The sequence below is a fragment of the Callionymus lyra genome, chromosome 5 (genome assembly GCF_982586985.1).
Source record: "Callionymus lyra chromosome 5, fCalLyr1.hap1.1, whole genome shotgun sequence".
NCBI lineage: Eukaryota > Metazoa > Chordata > Actinopteri > Syngnathiformes > Callionymidae > Callionymus > Callionymus lyra.
The window spans coordinates 5,979,724-5,994,008 of NC_141822.1; the positions used below are offsets into that span (position 1 = coordinate 5,979,724).

At 50.5% G+C, this 14,285-nt stretch overlaps 1 protein-coding gene across 1 annotated transcript; it reads left to right on the plus strand.

The window, feature by feature from the left end:
• Positions 1-346: 346 nt before the first annotated feature.
• LOC148079132 (tripartite motif-containing protein 16-like) lies at positions 347-2,164 on the plus strand. Its single transcript, XM_087792252.1, has 2 exons — positions 347-1,256; positions 1,311-2,164. Exons 1-2 carry the CDS (start codon positions 347-349, stop codon positions 1,997-1,999), a joined length of 1,599 nt encoding a protein of 532 aa, XP_087648378.1. The 3' UTR covers positions 2,000-2,164.
• Positions 2,165-14,285: the final 12,121 nt, after the last annotated feature.

A 14,285-nucleotide genomic window follows, 5' to 3' on the forward strand; every position in this document is an offset into this window, starting at 1 on the left:
GAATGTGTATGTGTGTGTGTGTGTGTGTGTGTGTGTGTGTGTGTGTGTGTGTGTGTGTGTGTGTGTGTGTGTGTGTGTGTGTGTGTGTGTGTGTGTGTGTGTGTGTGTGTGTGTGTGTGTGTGTGTGTGTGTGTGTGTGTGTGTGTTAGAATCAAGGTGTGTCGAGGACTTTGTCCTGAATGAACATGTGGTTTCAAGGCAGCTTGATCGGCACATTATCAAACTTCCTCGAAACCACCTGTTCATTCAGGACAAAGTCCTGTGGTTGGATCAGATCGTGGCAGAGACATGTGACTGAGACTATAAAAGAGTTCACCTGTGAAGGGAGTGTTTCAGTCGCAGAGACATGGAGACTAGAGTTGATCTGTTGTCTTGTTGCATCTGTCTGGATCTACTGAAGGATCCAGTCTCTCTTCCATGTGGACACAACTACTGTAAGACCTGTGTTGAAGGTCACTGGCAGGACAAGAACATCTACCAGTGTCCTCAGTGCAGACAGAGATTCAGCGAGAGACCTGTCCTCCAGAAGAACACTGTGTTAGCAGAGTTAGTGGAGGAGCTGAAGAAGACTGAAGCAGTTGAGGACCTCTGCTCTGCTGGACCTGAAGATGTGACCTGTGACGCCTGCACTGGGAGGAAGATGAAAGCCATCAAGTCCTGTCTGGTGTGTCTGGTCTCCTACTGTCAGGAACATCTTCAGCCTCATCGAGAAGCTCCGGCCTTCAGGAGACACAAGCTGGTCCAGCCGTCCAAGCAGCTCCAGGAGATGATCTGCTCTGAACACGAGGAGGAGAAGAAGATGTTCTGTCGTTCTGATCAGCAGCTCATCTGTTCTCTCTGTGTGGACCAACACAAAGATCATGACATCGTCTCGACCACAACAGAGAGGAGGGAGAGAGAGAAAGACCTGGATCAGAGTCAAGGAAGGATCCAGCAGAAGATCCAGAAGAGAGAGAAGGAAGTGAAGCTGCTCCAGCAGGAGAAGAAGAACATCAGAGTCTCTGCTGATGAAGCAGTGAAGGACAGTCAGGAGACCCTCGTCCAGATGATCCAGATCCTCCAGAGAAGAATGTCTGATGTGGAGCAGCAGATCAGATCTCTGCAGGAGACTGAAGACGCTCGAGTCCGAGGACTTGAGGAGCAGCTGGAGCAGGAGATCTCTGAGCTGAAGAAGAAAGAGGCTGAGCTGCAGCAGCTGTCACTCACCGACAGTGACACCCTCTTCCTGCAGAACTGGACCTCACTCTCAGAGGTCAGTGAAGACACGACCTCACTCTCAGAGGTCAGTGAAGACACGACCTCACTCTCAGAGGTCAGTGAAGACACGACCTCCTCCACGACCCTTGAGCAAACTCACCGTCGCTTCGAGGAAGTAACAGCAGCCGTGTCAGCCTGCAGAGACCAGGTCCTGGACCTTCTGAGAGACATGTGGACCGACATCTCCATGATGTTCCTTCCAGAGACCAGAGAGCAGTTCCTCACGCACTCACAGGACATCACTCTGGATCCAAACACTGCACACTCATGGTTGATGTTGTCTGAAGGAAACAAGAAAGTGACAATCATGGGAAAACGTCAGTCTCGTCCTCGTCATCCAGACAGATTCAATTCTCTTCAGGTCTTGAGTCAAGAGTCTCTGACTGGACGTTGTTACTGGGAGGTGAAGAGAACAGAAGGTGTTGCAGTAGCAGTTTCATACAAGAACATCAGCAGATCAGGAATAGAAAGTTTATTTGGATTAAATGACAAATCTTGGAGTTTATGGTGTAACGACTCTGGTTGTTCATTTAAACACAACAACATCATCACTAAAGTCTCCAGTGTCAGACCCTCCACAGTGGGGGTGTACCTGGATCACTCTGCAGGTCTTCTGTCCTTCTACAGCGTCTCTGAGACCATGACTCTCCTCCACAGAGTCCAGACCAGCTTCACTCAACCTCTTCATGCTGGAGTCTTCGTTTATTTTTCATCCTCGTGTGAGTTTGTGAAGCTGAAGTAGACGACAGTGAGATTGTGAGTCTCCAGGAGTGACATCATCACATGAAGCTTCAATGTTTGGATGAACGTCTCTGAGAACGTTTGTCGTTTTGATTCAATATTACAGTGTGAAAGGTATTTTATTTTGTGAAAAAAAAATTCTCCAAAGAAGTAAAGTGATGAAAATGAGTTCAACACAAACTCTATATCTTGTATCAGAGAAACTAGATCCTTCTGATTCAGTGTTATGTTGAGTTATGCTGTATTTTAAAAATGTACATATAGAAACATTGATTTTTATTCACTGAAATCTCGTCTTAAAACACTTTTATTCTCTTTTAACACAGCATGAGACTCTGAGCTGTTTTTAGTGCTTTTGACTTGTTTTATTTTTGTGTGTTTTAACTGCTTTCTTAGTACTTTCATGTCATTGTACAACACTTTGTATCGACTGTTGTTGTTATTAAAGTGTTTCATCAATAAACTTGATTGATCGATTGATTATTTTTTCTTATTAAAATGTTAATCTAAATCAATGAATTGTACTTTTTGAACAATTTATTTAAAAAAAATAAATATATAGATTATATATATATATTACACATTGAGTTCAATATTCTAATTCCAATAATTAAAAAACACATTTTCTAAATGCAATATTTTTTATATTGTTTTGGTATAATTGTGCCAACATCTTTATATTTACTTTCTTACACCTCTGTGTCTAAGATCAGAATCAAAACAACTTTAATCGTTGTCAACACAACAGTGGATATTATGTGGTGACAACAGAAAATTACATACTAATAACACACAAATTAATTATTACAAATAACACAAAATTAGTGCAACAGTCCATACTTTTAATTTTGCACATTTTCTGCACTATATACATAATTACATTTTTATTAATGTTTAACGTTGTTTTTTTTCACTGTTGGTGGAACAATTCACTAGCAATTGAAATAATAATAATTCTGGTTCTGATATATAAACATGTTTTATATAGAATATAAGTCTTTATTAAGAAGATACATATATTACATTATTTTGTGCATTATATATACTGTGTATATACAAAATGTAAATTTCAATGTACAACATGTTTAATTCAAATATAAAAGAAAAGATTTACAGCTTTAAAATAGACGACATTTCAAGAATAAAATTCAAAGTGTCAACATTTGAAACATGAAACCATTCAATATTCTGACACTGATTGACTTCCGTACTCAAGTTTGAACTAATGTTCCTTATTCTCTCTGTGAATGATCAACACACTGTGGTGTGTTCAGAGGATGATGTTGTGAACTGTGACTCTGCCTCGTCCACCTCTACACTCTTCCAACAGTAGAGGGAGCCAGAAACAAACATGTCATAACTACTGTACTGGTGCTTTAACAATATGTTCCGTTACTATGAATCAGAAACAGAAAACTACCAATAAGAAAATAAAAGTGAATGAAATAAAAACAGATTCATTAAAAAAAAAATGTAGACATTGCCATAAAATGTCATATAAATAAAAAATGAATGAGTGATCTTAGTTCCTTTAAAATATGTATTATACATGTAGAATATTAAAAGTAGTTTTTAGGTAGTAGGTTTTTTGTTTTTTTCAATAATTCAAAAATGTATTTTGAAATTCAATTTTATTTTTACAGCATTTTAAATTCAATATAAAATGTTGGTGTAATAGGATATCTAAATAGTACTTAGGTACTTGATCAACTTCGATTATACCACTATTGTAATATTGTATACTATTATACCTACATTTTCATATTGAATTTAAAAAAGTAACAAGTTAAAAAAAAAATGGAGTTTATTAAATCAATGTATTCATTTTTGTAATAAAAAGATCAAACTTTACCTGTAAAATTTGAAAATTATTAGATTTAATATATATATATATATATGTATAAAATAAATTCTACCTTCCAAATACACTTTTTTTATATGAATTATTGAATAAAAACAAATTTTCGAACTCAAATTACAAATGATTAAATTAAGTTCTTTAAAGTTTTATCACTTGATAAGTAAAATTCAACATTCGACTTTCCCGCCAGTGAATGTAGAAGCGTTTGTAAAGATGTTGATTCTTCTCACCTCGGACTGGTCTCATCTTTAGACGACGTTTTCCACCAGACTCCGCCAGCACCAGTCGCACATCGTTTTCCCTCCTACGCTGCAAACCGCTTCAGTAAACTTGAGCTTCAACCGTGAAACTATACTGTAATAAAAACTATGATGATTTTTCATTCAAACACAATGTGTTCATTTTACATCAATTCACCGGAACTTTAATCAAATATTTTATTTGAAGTAGAAAAACATGAAAACAAGGTGAAATAATCTTGTTCATACAGTATCAGAATATTGATTTCATCAGTTTATTTCCACTGATAATATCACAATGTGGACACAATATGTAATATGTCAACATTTAATCAAACACTTCATTAATATTGTAAGGAAATGACAACTTTACTGTAATCAATCATCTAGATTTAACACTCATTTCAAATAATCACTTGATTAACTGATAATCTTTCATATTTAATTCATATTAAATAATCATTGTCTTGCATCCAATCACTGCATCTACTCAGGTTCACAGGCCCAGGTCAGATAAAGACTTTCACACACTGAGAAAGATTAAACAATCCCAGATGAGAACTCACACTGAAAGACACAACAGGCCAGCAAGTCGCTGGGAACAGATTCTCTCTCAAAGACAACAACCTTTGGTGAATTTCCAAGAAGACCACGTGCGGCGGCCATCTTAGAATCAAGGGTTTACAGTTACTGACCAATCCTACATGTACAATTGACTAGAGGCGTTAACCTGAATATTCTACTATAAAAGATCCACCATTTTGTCAGATCTTTGCAAAATGATGCAAAATCCCAACACAAAATCCCCACAACTTGATGTTGTGACCCTTGGCGTGGACTCTGGTGGTTTGAAGGCCTTTTCGATTCCGAGACGAACTCTGAGGTGATTGTCCTCCAGGCAACCAGGCGCGCCACTATACCTTACTTCAGGAATCAGGTGAGAAAGATTTTATCTTATTTCATACATAGATTTTTTAAGTTTATATTTTTGGTTAGGAAAGATTACATATATTTATATTTTATATTAGTTATGGTTGCCTGGACGAATAAACGTAAGTCTCTGGTTCACAAATTTTAGATTATATTTTTCAATAGTGCTTTCTTAAGCTGATGCTCTTTTTTTGAGGTATTGCATTGTCACTTGTTGTTTGTTGTTGTTTTAAGTGTAGACGACATTATCGTGTCCCGGGAAGAAGAAGCATCGTTGAAAAAAGGAAAAAGACGTTGATTGGAATTTAAGTTGAATTGATAGGCAGAGGAGACGGTTACACGACCTGGTAACCCCTGGGATTCAGAGTAGGGGTGGAAGTATAACTGGCTCCCTCTGACGTTTTTCCAGATTCCTAAACTAGTTAGGATACTTGGCTTATGGTTGATAAATGTAGACGTACTTTTTCGGTAAGCCAAGTAGCTATCATAAATTTGGGGATATTTGGGACTTGAGGGGTCTCTCCCGATATCCTGGTCTGAAGGCTCTGCCAGCTGTGGGTGTGTAGGCCAGTTAGATCTCATTGTGTTTCTGTGTTGAGGGGCTCCACAGGTATTTGGCAGTATAGTCAGGGCTAGTTAATTTTTCTGAACAATCACGGTGATGGATAAATTCTCATTGGTGACTACATTAGAGTTAGTTTGACGGGGGTTGAAATATATGGAATAGTTGAGGGGTCTCCTATTCAGGGTGTTTGGAAGCTAATCGAGCGATCGAGGGGCTCTCGCCGATAGTTACTTCAACACTTTAGACACGACAGGCTGGTTAGAGTCTCGTTCCACGTAGCATTGTGTGTCTCTCTGAGCTGTTTTGGTAAAATACTGTTGTCGTCGTATTGTCAGTCTTTTTGTTAAAATTGTCTGTCTCTGTATATTCTGTTCTACGTCATTGGTGCTCCGCCCTCCAACGGCTTCGCTATTGGTTTACCCCGAGGCACCGCCTCGTCTCTGAGAAAGCTTAATGAACTCGCCACCCAGCAGGGGGCAGTCCACTTCCTATAAAGGCGGGAAGCACCCGCCGCACTTTCTCCATTTTCAACTCAGCGAGAAAGCTCCTGGATACAGCATGGCGGACGTGAGCATGAACGTGGACGTAGATGTGTCTTTGTGCCTAACGTGTGACACCCCCCTGGGGAGGGGGGACACACACGCTCTCTGCTTCGTCTGTCTAGGCCCAGATCACGCGTTTGCGGATTGTGGGGCCTGCCGTATGCTTCCCGAGGAGGTCCGGAGGAGACGGGGAGCATACGAGGCCCGTCGGCGCACGCCGCGTCCTCCAGCCAGGTCGTGGGCCGACTACGATGAGGAGGACGACCGGCGGTGTTATGAGGCGGATCCGAGCACCCTGTTCGGTTCCGAGCCGGGGGACGTCGAAGCGGTCGGGGGAGCCGGGCCGGTTCCTCGCTACCCGCTTGACGTCCTGCCTTGCATATTCACCGCCGCGGCGAACCGCATGGAGGTCGAGCTCCCCCCCGCACCTCCACTCGCGCCACCACCGTTTACATGCGGAGTGAAGGTCGGGCGGAATGAAGCGCGCAGGCCTACGGTTCCGGGGGTTATCTGTCCTAAGGCGCGGTGTCCCGGAGCCCTTGGATACGGTACGTGCCGCCCTCGACCCGGGAGCTCGACTGTGGCCAGGCCGCCCTGTAGCTCTGCCTAGAGCTGAAGACAGGTTGACGGCAATGTTGTTTAACAGATCCTACAGGGGGGGGACGCAGGTGGTCTCCCTCGCAAACAACATGGCTCTCCTGTGCGGTGCGCTCGACAGGCTCACCGTGGACCGAGACGACCTTGGACCTTCGGAGTTGGAGGAAGTCAAGGACTCGGTGGCTGCGCTCCTCCGGATGTCGCAGGCGTACGCGATCCTGGGAGGGGGACTACGCGACGCTGGACAGCTGGGCCACCGGCACCTGTGGCTAGACCTGGCCACAGCGCTGCCGGAGAGAGACCGGAGGCTCCTCCTGGACGGACCGATAACGGAGGACTCCCTGTTCGGTCCGGAGCTCCGGAACGTCGTGGCCCGGCAGGAGGCAGTGCAGCAGGAGTCAGCGCAGCTCCGCCATCACCTGCATGGACGTGAGGACAAGGCGTGACGGGGGTCCGGCGCTCGGAGACGGAGAGCCCGTTCGTCGGCCCCATCAGCTGGTGCGGGGGGAAAGCGTCACCAGAGCCAGCCGCCCCAGCAGCACCAGCAGCAACGGCAACAGCCGCGGCGGGCGACGAGCGAGCGTCGCCGGGTTCCGCAGCAGGAGCCGGGGAGCCAGCAACCGCAGCGGAGCCAGCGGAGACTGAGGGACCCGCGGCGGCGAGGACGCAGAGGCGTCGAGGCTTCGTCTCGGGGGAGCCCTCCTCCCCCCTACTCTTTCAAAGGGCTCTATGTAAATAAAACTAAGAGAACGTATGACGTTTCTGTGGTTCGTTCTAAGAGAGATGTTGTTAGCGTGCATGTGTTTCCGCCTGTGAGTGTGACGTATTCACAGGCGTCATTAGAAACTTTCGCCGCTAATGCTAAGCTAACATGCTCCGCCGTTCATAGACGGCGTGATTTTCCTCTCATAACACAGTCCGAAGGAGGTTTTAAACCCCTTCGTCCGGGTCATACCGAGACTGCAATAACGGAGTCTGTCCACACGAATGAGGGGCAGACTCCAACCACATGTGTTTTGTTTACAGACGAGCAGAGGTCCGCGAGACCGGCTGAGTCAGCTGTGTTTACTTCCGCGTCGACCAGCGCTCGTGAGACAGCTGATGAGGTGAGTGGAACTAGTCCGGACATGTCTATGTTGACCAGAGGTTGTTCCTTCCCCCACAGCGCTGTCTACAAGCACTGGCACCGTGGAGGACGTCACGTTTGGCGGCGGAGAAACGCCATGGAACTGACGCAACCTGGTGTTTTTGAGACCAGGCGAGGGCGAGGAACTTCCGTCCCGTCTGGTCGATCAACTGGAGAGGTGCGTGGCGGTCGGATCTCACGAGTGACGAACAGGTGGAAGTATAACTGGCTCCCTCTGACGTTTTTCCAGATTCCTAAACTAGTTAGGATACTTGGCTTATGGTTGATAAATGTAGACGTACTTTTTCGGTAAGCCAAGTAGCTATCATAAATTTGGGGATATTTGGGACTTGAGGGGTCTCTCCCGATATCCTGGTCTGAAGGCTCTGCCAGCTGTGGGTGTGTAGGCCAGTTAGATCTCATTGTGTTTCTGTGTTGAGGGGCTCCACAGGTATTTGGCAGTATAGTCAGGGCTAGTTAATTTTTCTGAACAATCACGGTGATGGATAAATTCTCATTGGTGACTACATTAGAGTTAGTTTGACGGGGGTTGAAATAGATGGAATAGTTGAGGGGTCTCCTATTCAGGGTGTTTGGAAGCTAATCGAGCGATCGAGGGGCTCTCGCCGATAGTTACTTCAACACTTTAGACACGACAGGCTGGTTAGAGTCTCGTTCCACGTAGCATTGTGTGTCTCTCTGAGCTGTTTTGGTAAAATACTGTTGTCGTCGTATTGTCAGTCTTTTTGTTAAAATTGTCTGTCTCTGTATATTCTGTTCTACGTCATTGGTGCTCCGCCCTCCAACGGCTTCGCTATTGGTTTACCCCGAGGCACCGCCTCGTCTCTGAGAAAGCTTAATGAACTCGCCACCCAGCAGGGGGCAGTCCACTTCCTATAAAGGCGGGAAGCACCCGCCGCACTTTCTCCATTTTCAACTCAGCGAGAAAGCTCCTGGATACAGCATGGCGGACGTGAGCATGAACGTGGACGTAGATGTGTCTTTGTGCCTAACGTGTGACACCCCCCTGGGGAGGGGGGACACACACGCTCTCTGCTTCGTCTGTCTAGGCCCAGATCACGCGTTTGCGGATTGTGGGGCCTGCCGTATGCTTCCCGAGGAGGTCCGCAGGAGACGGGGAGCATACGAGGCCCGTCGGCGCACGCCGCGTCCTCCAGCCAGGTCGTGGGCCGACTACGATGAGGAGGACGACCGGCGGTGTTATGAGGCGGATCCGAGCACCCTGTTCGGTTCCGAGCCGGGGGACGTCGAAGCGGTCGGGGGAGCCGGGCCGGTTCCTCGCTACCCGCTTGACGTCCTGCCTTGCATATTCACCGCCGCGGCGAACCGCATGGAGGTCGAGCTCCCCCCCGCACCTCCACTCGCGCCACCACCGTTTACATGCGGAGTGAAGGTCGGGCGGAATGAAGCGCGCAGGCCTACGGTTCCGGGGGTTATCTGTCCTAAGGCGCGGTGTCCCGGAGCCCTCGGATACGGTACGTGCCGCCCTCGACCCGGGAGCTCGACTGTGGCCAGGCCGCCCTGTAGCTCTGCCTAGAGCTGAAGACAGGTTGACGGCAATGTTGTTTAACAGATCCTACAGGGGGGGGACGCAGGTGGTCTCCCTCGCAAACAACATGGCTCTCCTGTGCGGTGCGCTCGACAGGCTCACCGTGGACCGAGACGACCTTGGACCTTCGGAGTTGGAGGAAGTCAAGGACTCGGTGGCTGCGCTCCTCCGGATGTCGCAGGCGTACGCGATCCTGGGAGGGGGACTACGCGACGCTGGACAGCTGGGCCACCGGCACCTGTGGCTAGACCTGGCCACAGCGCTGCCGGAGAGAGACCGGAGGCTCCTCCTGGACGGACCGATAACGGAGGACTCCCTGTTCGGTCCGGAGCTCCGGAACGTCGTGGCCCGGCAGGAGGCAGTGCAGCAGGAGTCAGCGCAGCTCCGCCATCACCTGCATGGACGTGAGGACAAGGCGCGACGGGGGTCCGGCGCTCGGAGACGGAGAGCCCGTTCGTCGGCCCCATCAGCTGGTGCGGGGGGAAAGCGTCACCAGAGCCAGCCGCCCCAGCAGCACCAGCAGCAACGGCAACAGCCGCGGCGGGCGACGAGCGAGCGTCGCCGGGTTCCGCAGCAGGAGCCGGGGAGCCAGCAACCGCAGCGGAGCCAGCGGAGACTGAGGGACCCGCGGCGGCGAGGACGCAGAGGCGTCGAGGCTTCGTCTCGGGGGAGCCCTCCTCCCCCCTACTCTTTCAAAGGGCTCTATGTAAATAAATCTAAGAGAACGTATGACGTTTCTGTGGTTCGTTCTAAGAGAGATGTTGGTAGCGTGCATGTGTTTCCGCCTGTGAGTGTGACGTATTCACAGGCGTCATTAGAAACTTTCGCCGCTAATGCTAAGCTAACATGCTCCGCCGTTCATAGACGGCGTGATTTTCCTCTCATAACACAGTCCGAAGGAGGTTTTAAACCCCTTCGCCCGGGTCATACCGAGACTGCAATAACGGAGTCTGTCCACACGAATGAGGGGCAGACTCCAACCACATGTGTTTTGTTTACAGACGAGCAGAGGTCCGCGAGACCGGCTGAGTCAGCTGTGTTTACTTCCGCGTCGACCAGCGCTCGTGAGACAGCTGATCAGGTGAGTGGAACTAGTCCGGACATGTCTATGTTGACCAGAGGTTGTTCCTTCCCCCACAGCGCTGTCTACAAGCACTGGCACCGTGGAGGACGTCACGTTTGGCGGCGGAGAAACGCCATGGAACTGACGCAACCTGGTGTTTTTGAGACCAGGCGAGGGCGAGGAACTTCCGTCCCGTCTGGTCGATCAACTGGAGAGGTGCGTGGCGGTCGGATCTCACGAGTGACGAACAGGTCGGGACCGCCAGCGGGGCTGGAGAATGTACGGGACCGGGTGAGTGATGCGGTGCCGACGCGCGCGCGACCTAACTCACTTCAGCTCCGGGTTAATTCTCCAGCACATTCCTCCACATCGCGGGTTTTGTCAGCTCCGGTGACACTAAGAAGTGCTCAGGGAGTTGGGAAGACTTCCGGGGGGGGGAAGGGAGCACGCACGACGCGCATCTGAGGTGTCTCACGCGCACTTGCGCGCTTCTCCCACAGAGCCGGTTTTTATGTATGAGAGTGGGGGTTCTAGTGAATCCAACTCGAGTACATGCTCTGTGGATTCAAGAGATAGAGACGCGGCTTGTGTGATGCCCTTTCGTCTACGGCCCGTCCTTGGGGGACTACCCAAGGTTCGCCAGGGCTGCGGTTCTGACAGAACATTATTCGGCTTGGAGTCGCCTGGTTTTACTCCTAAGACCCACTTGGCTGGGGGGAGTAATCAGGCGGGGCTATGCACTACAATTTGCCTGTCAACCCCCGCGTTTTTCAGGGATTCTCTGGACGCGTATGGCGGAGCAGGAGGAATTATCCTGTTTGAGAAACGAGGTGTCTACTCTGCTGCAGAAGGAGGTTGTAGAACTGGTCCCTGCAGCCGAGATGATGACAGGGTTTTACTCCCGGTACTTCCTCGTGGCAAAGAAGACCGGGGGTTGGAGGCCCATTCTGGACCTCAGCTATTTGAACAAGTTCATAGCTACCCGCCCGTTTCGCATGTTGACGGTCAAGAAACTGCTTTCAGGTGTAAGTCCAGGAGATTGGATGACATCTATCGACCTGACCGACGCGTACTTTCACATACCGATAGTCAAGAGACATCGAAAGTACTTGCGTTTCGCCCTCGAGGGTCGGTTGTTTCAATACACTCGACTCCCGTTCGGCTACTCTCTGGCACCCAGGACCTTCACCAAGTGTGTGGAAGCGGCAGTGGAGCCATTGAGAGTGAGTGGGGTAAGGATCTTGACCTATCTGGACGACTGGTTGATCCTTGCCAGGTCAGAGGCAGAAAGTTACGCTCACACACAGAAGGTGTTGAGCCATATTGCCACCCTGGGGTTCACAGTGAACCTCAGCAAGAGCGCTCTGACTCCAGTTCAACAGTTAGTTTACCTGGGGGTACTGTTGAACTCGGAGGAAGGATACGCGCGCCTCCCAGACGTGCGTATCCAGCCCATTCTCCGACTGACAACACAGTTGCTGGAAGCTCGGTGTCACGTGACAACAGCAGGCACTGTTATGTCCCTCCTGGGGCTCATGGCGGCAGCCCACACGGTTGTTCGGCTGGGCTTGCTGCACATGAGGGAGCTTCAGAGATGGTTTGGTCGTCTCAAGCTAGACCTCAAGCGGGAAAGAGGTCGGAAAGTGCGCCTTCCCGCTCGGGTTTTGCAGGACATCCAGTTTTGGAACTCTCACGCCAACCTCAGGCGGAGAGTTCCATTGGGTTGCGTCCTTCGTTACACTCAAGTGTTTACAGACGCTTCTCTGACAGGTTGGGGAGGCACCTCGGGTCAGGCCTACGCCAGTGGGGTCTGGAGCAGTCCGGTGCTCAGACACATAAACTGGCTAGAGCTGAAGGCGATTCACAATGTCCTGTTTCACCTCTCTCCCCAACTGTCACGGTCCAACGTCCTAGTACTATCAGACAGCTCCACCGCCGTGGCGTACGTAAATCGCCAAGGTGGAGTCAGATCCCCAGCCCTTCTGAGTGTGGCAAAGAAGATTTGGCTGCGGGCGGACTGTCACCTGCTTTCGCTCAGAGCCCAGCACGTACCGGGCGAGCTGAATGCAGTAGCGGACAGACTGTCGAGGGGGGCCGTCCAGGACGAATGGGGTCTGTCCGAGGCAGTGGCAAGCGAGATCTGGTCTCGATTTGGTCACCCGGTTGCAGACCTCTTCGCCAGCAAGGAGAACTTCAAATGCCCTCTTTGGTTCTCCCTCAGGGCTTCGGATTGCCCCCCACTAGGCGTGGACGCTTTAGCCCATTCGAGGTGGCCGGTCGGTCTGCTGTTCACCTTCCCTCCTCCGCGGCTCCTTCTCCCCTTGATTCGGAGGACGAGGCGGGGGGGGCTGAGGTTAATTCTAGTAGCACCAGACTCCCCGGGGGCGCTCTGGTTCCCAGAGCTGGTGCGCATGGCGGTCAGGGCCCCGTGGGCCTTCCCTTGGGGCCCCGCTGCCTTGTGTCAGGCGGGGGGGACTCTGACAGCGCCCCCGGTGCTGGGCCGGCCTCTCAAGGTGTGGCTCCTGCACGGGACGAGCTGATCGGGACTTTGGACCCGGACGTTCTCCACACGCTGGAGAACGCCCGGGCCCCGTCAACACGCAGGCTTTATGCCTCAAAGTGGGGGATTTTCTCCCGCTGGTGTTCAGACAGGTCCTTGGACCCCAGCTCTTGTTTGGTCTCCGCTATCCTGTCTTTCCTGCAACATTTGCTGGATAACGGGCGGACTGTGGCGACACTGAGAGTGTTCGCATCAGCCATAGCGACGAGGCATGTTGGTTTTGAGGGTGCTTCGGTTCGCGCCCACCCCTTGGTGGCGCGTTTCCTGCGGGGGGCCTGCAGGCTTCGACCTCCTGCAAGGCCTTCCAGCCCTCAGTGGGATCTCCAGTTGGTACTGGACTCTCTCACAGGCCCGACCTTCGAGCCTCTTGACCAAGTCCCACTGGATATCTTGTCTTTCAAGGTATCGCTCCTTCTGGCACTAACAACCACGAAGAGAGCAAGTGAGCTTTGTGCCCTCTCCATTAGCCCTGAGTGTCTTTCCTTTGGCGTCGAGGAGTCTTCGGTGTCTTTGCGTCCTAACCCAGCGTTCCGCCCGAAGATTCTGAGTTCCTTGTTCCGGGCGACGACCTTCACGCTGCGGGCCTTTCACCCGCCGCCTCACTCGGACCCGGGTCAGGAACGTCTCCACCTGTTGTGTCCAGTGAGGGCGTTGGCCTGTTACTTGCGGCGGGTGGCCGAGTTTAGGCGCTCTGATGCCCTCTTTGTCTGCCACGGTAGATGCCGGCGGGGAGAGGCGGTCTCCCCCCAGAGGTTCTCTCATTGGGTGAGATCGGCCATTATCCGGGCCTACCGAGCAGCGGATGGATCCGCTCCTAGCGGTCTGAGGGCACATTCCACCCGTGGCGTGGCAGCCTCAGTGGCTCTTTTGCGGGGTGTGGCAGCAGAGGATATCTGCTCAGCTGCCTCTTGGGCGTCCACGTCTACCTTCGCTAACGCCTATCTCCTCGACGTAACGGCGGGATCAGTAGCTCATACTGTTTTGAGCGCTGCTGTGCCCCCCTCAGGGCCCACGGCTCAAGTGGGTTTGGACCCTGGGCCGGCGGGGCCCTAGCGATGCTGCTCCAGGAGCGGCGTCCAGCTGGGGGTACATTTATCCCGTCAGGCTTCGCCTTTTGGGTAAACCAATAGCGAAGCCGTTGGAGGGCGGAGCACCAATGACGTAGAACCCCTGAGTTATCTATCATAACCTCAGGTTCTACGAGTTGGTGCGAAGCCCTCCAACCTCGTCGCCC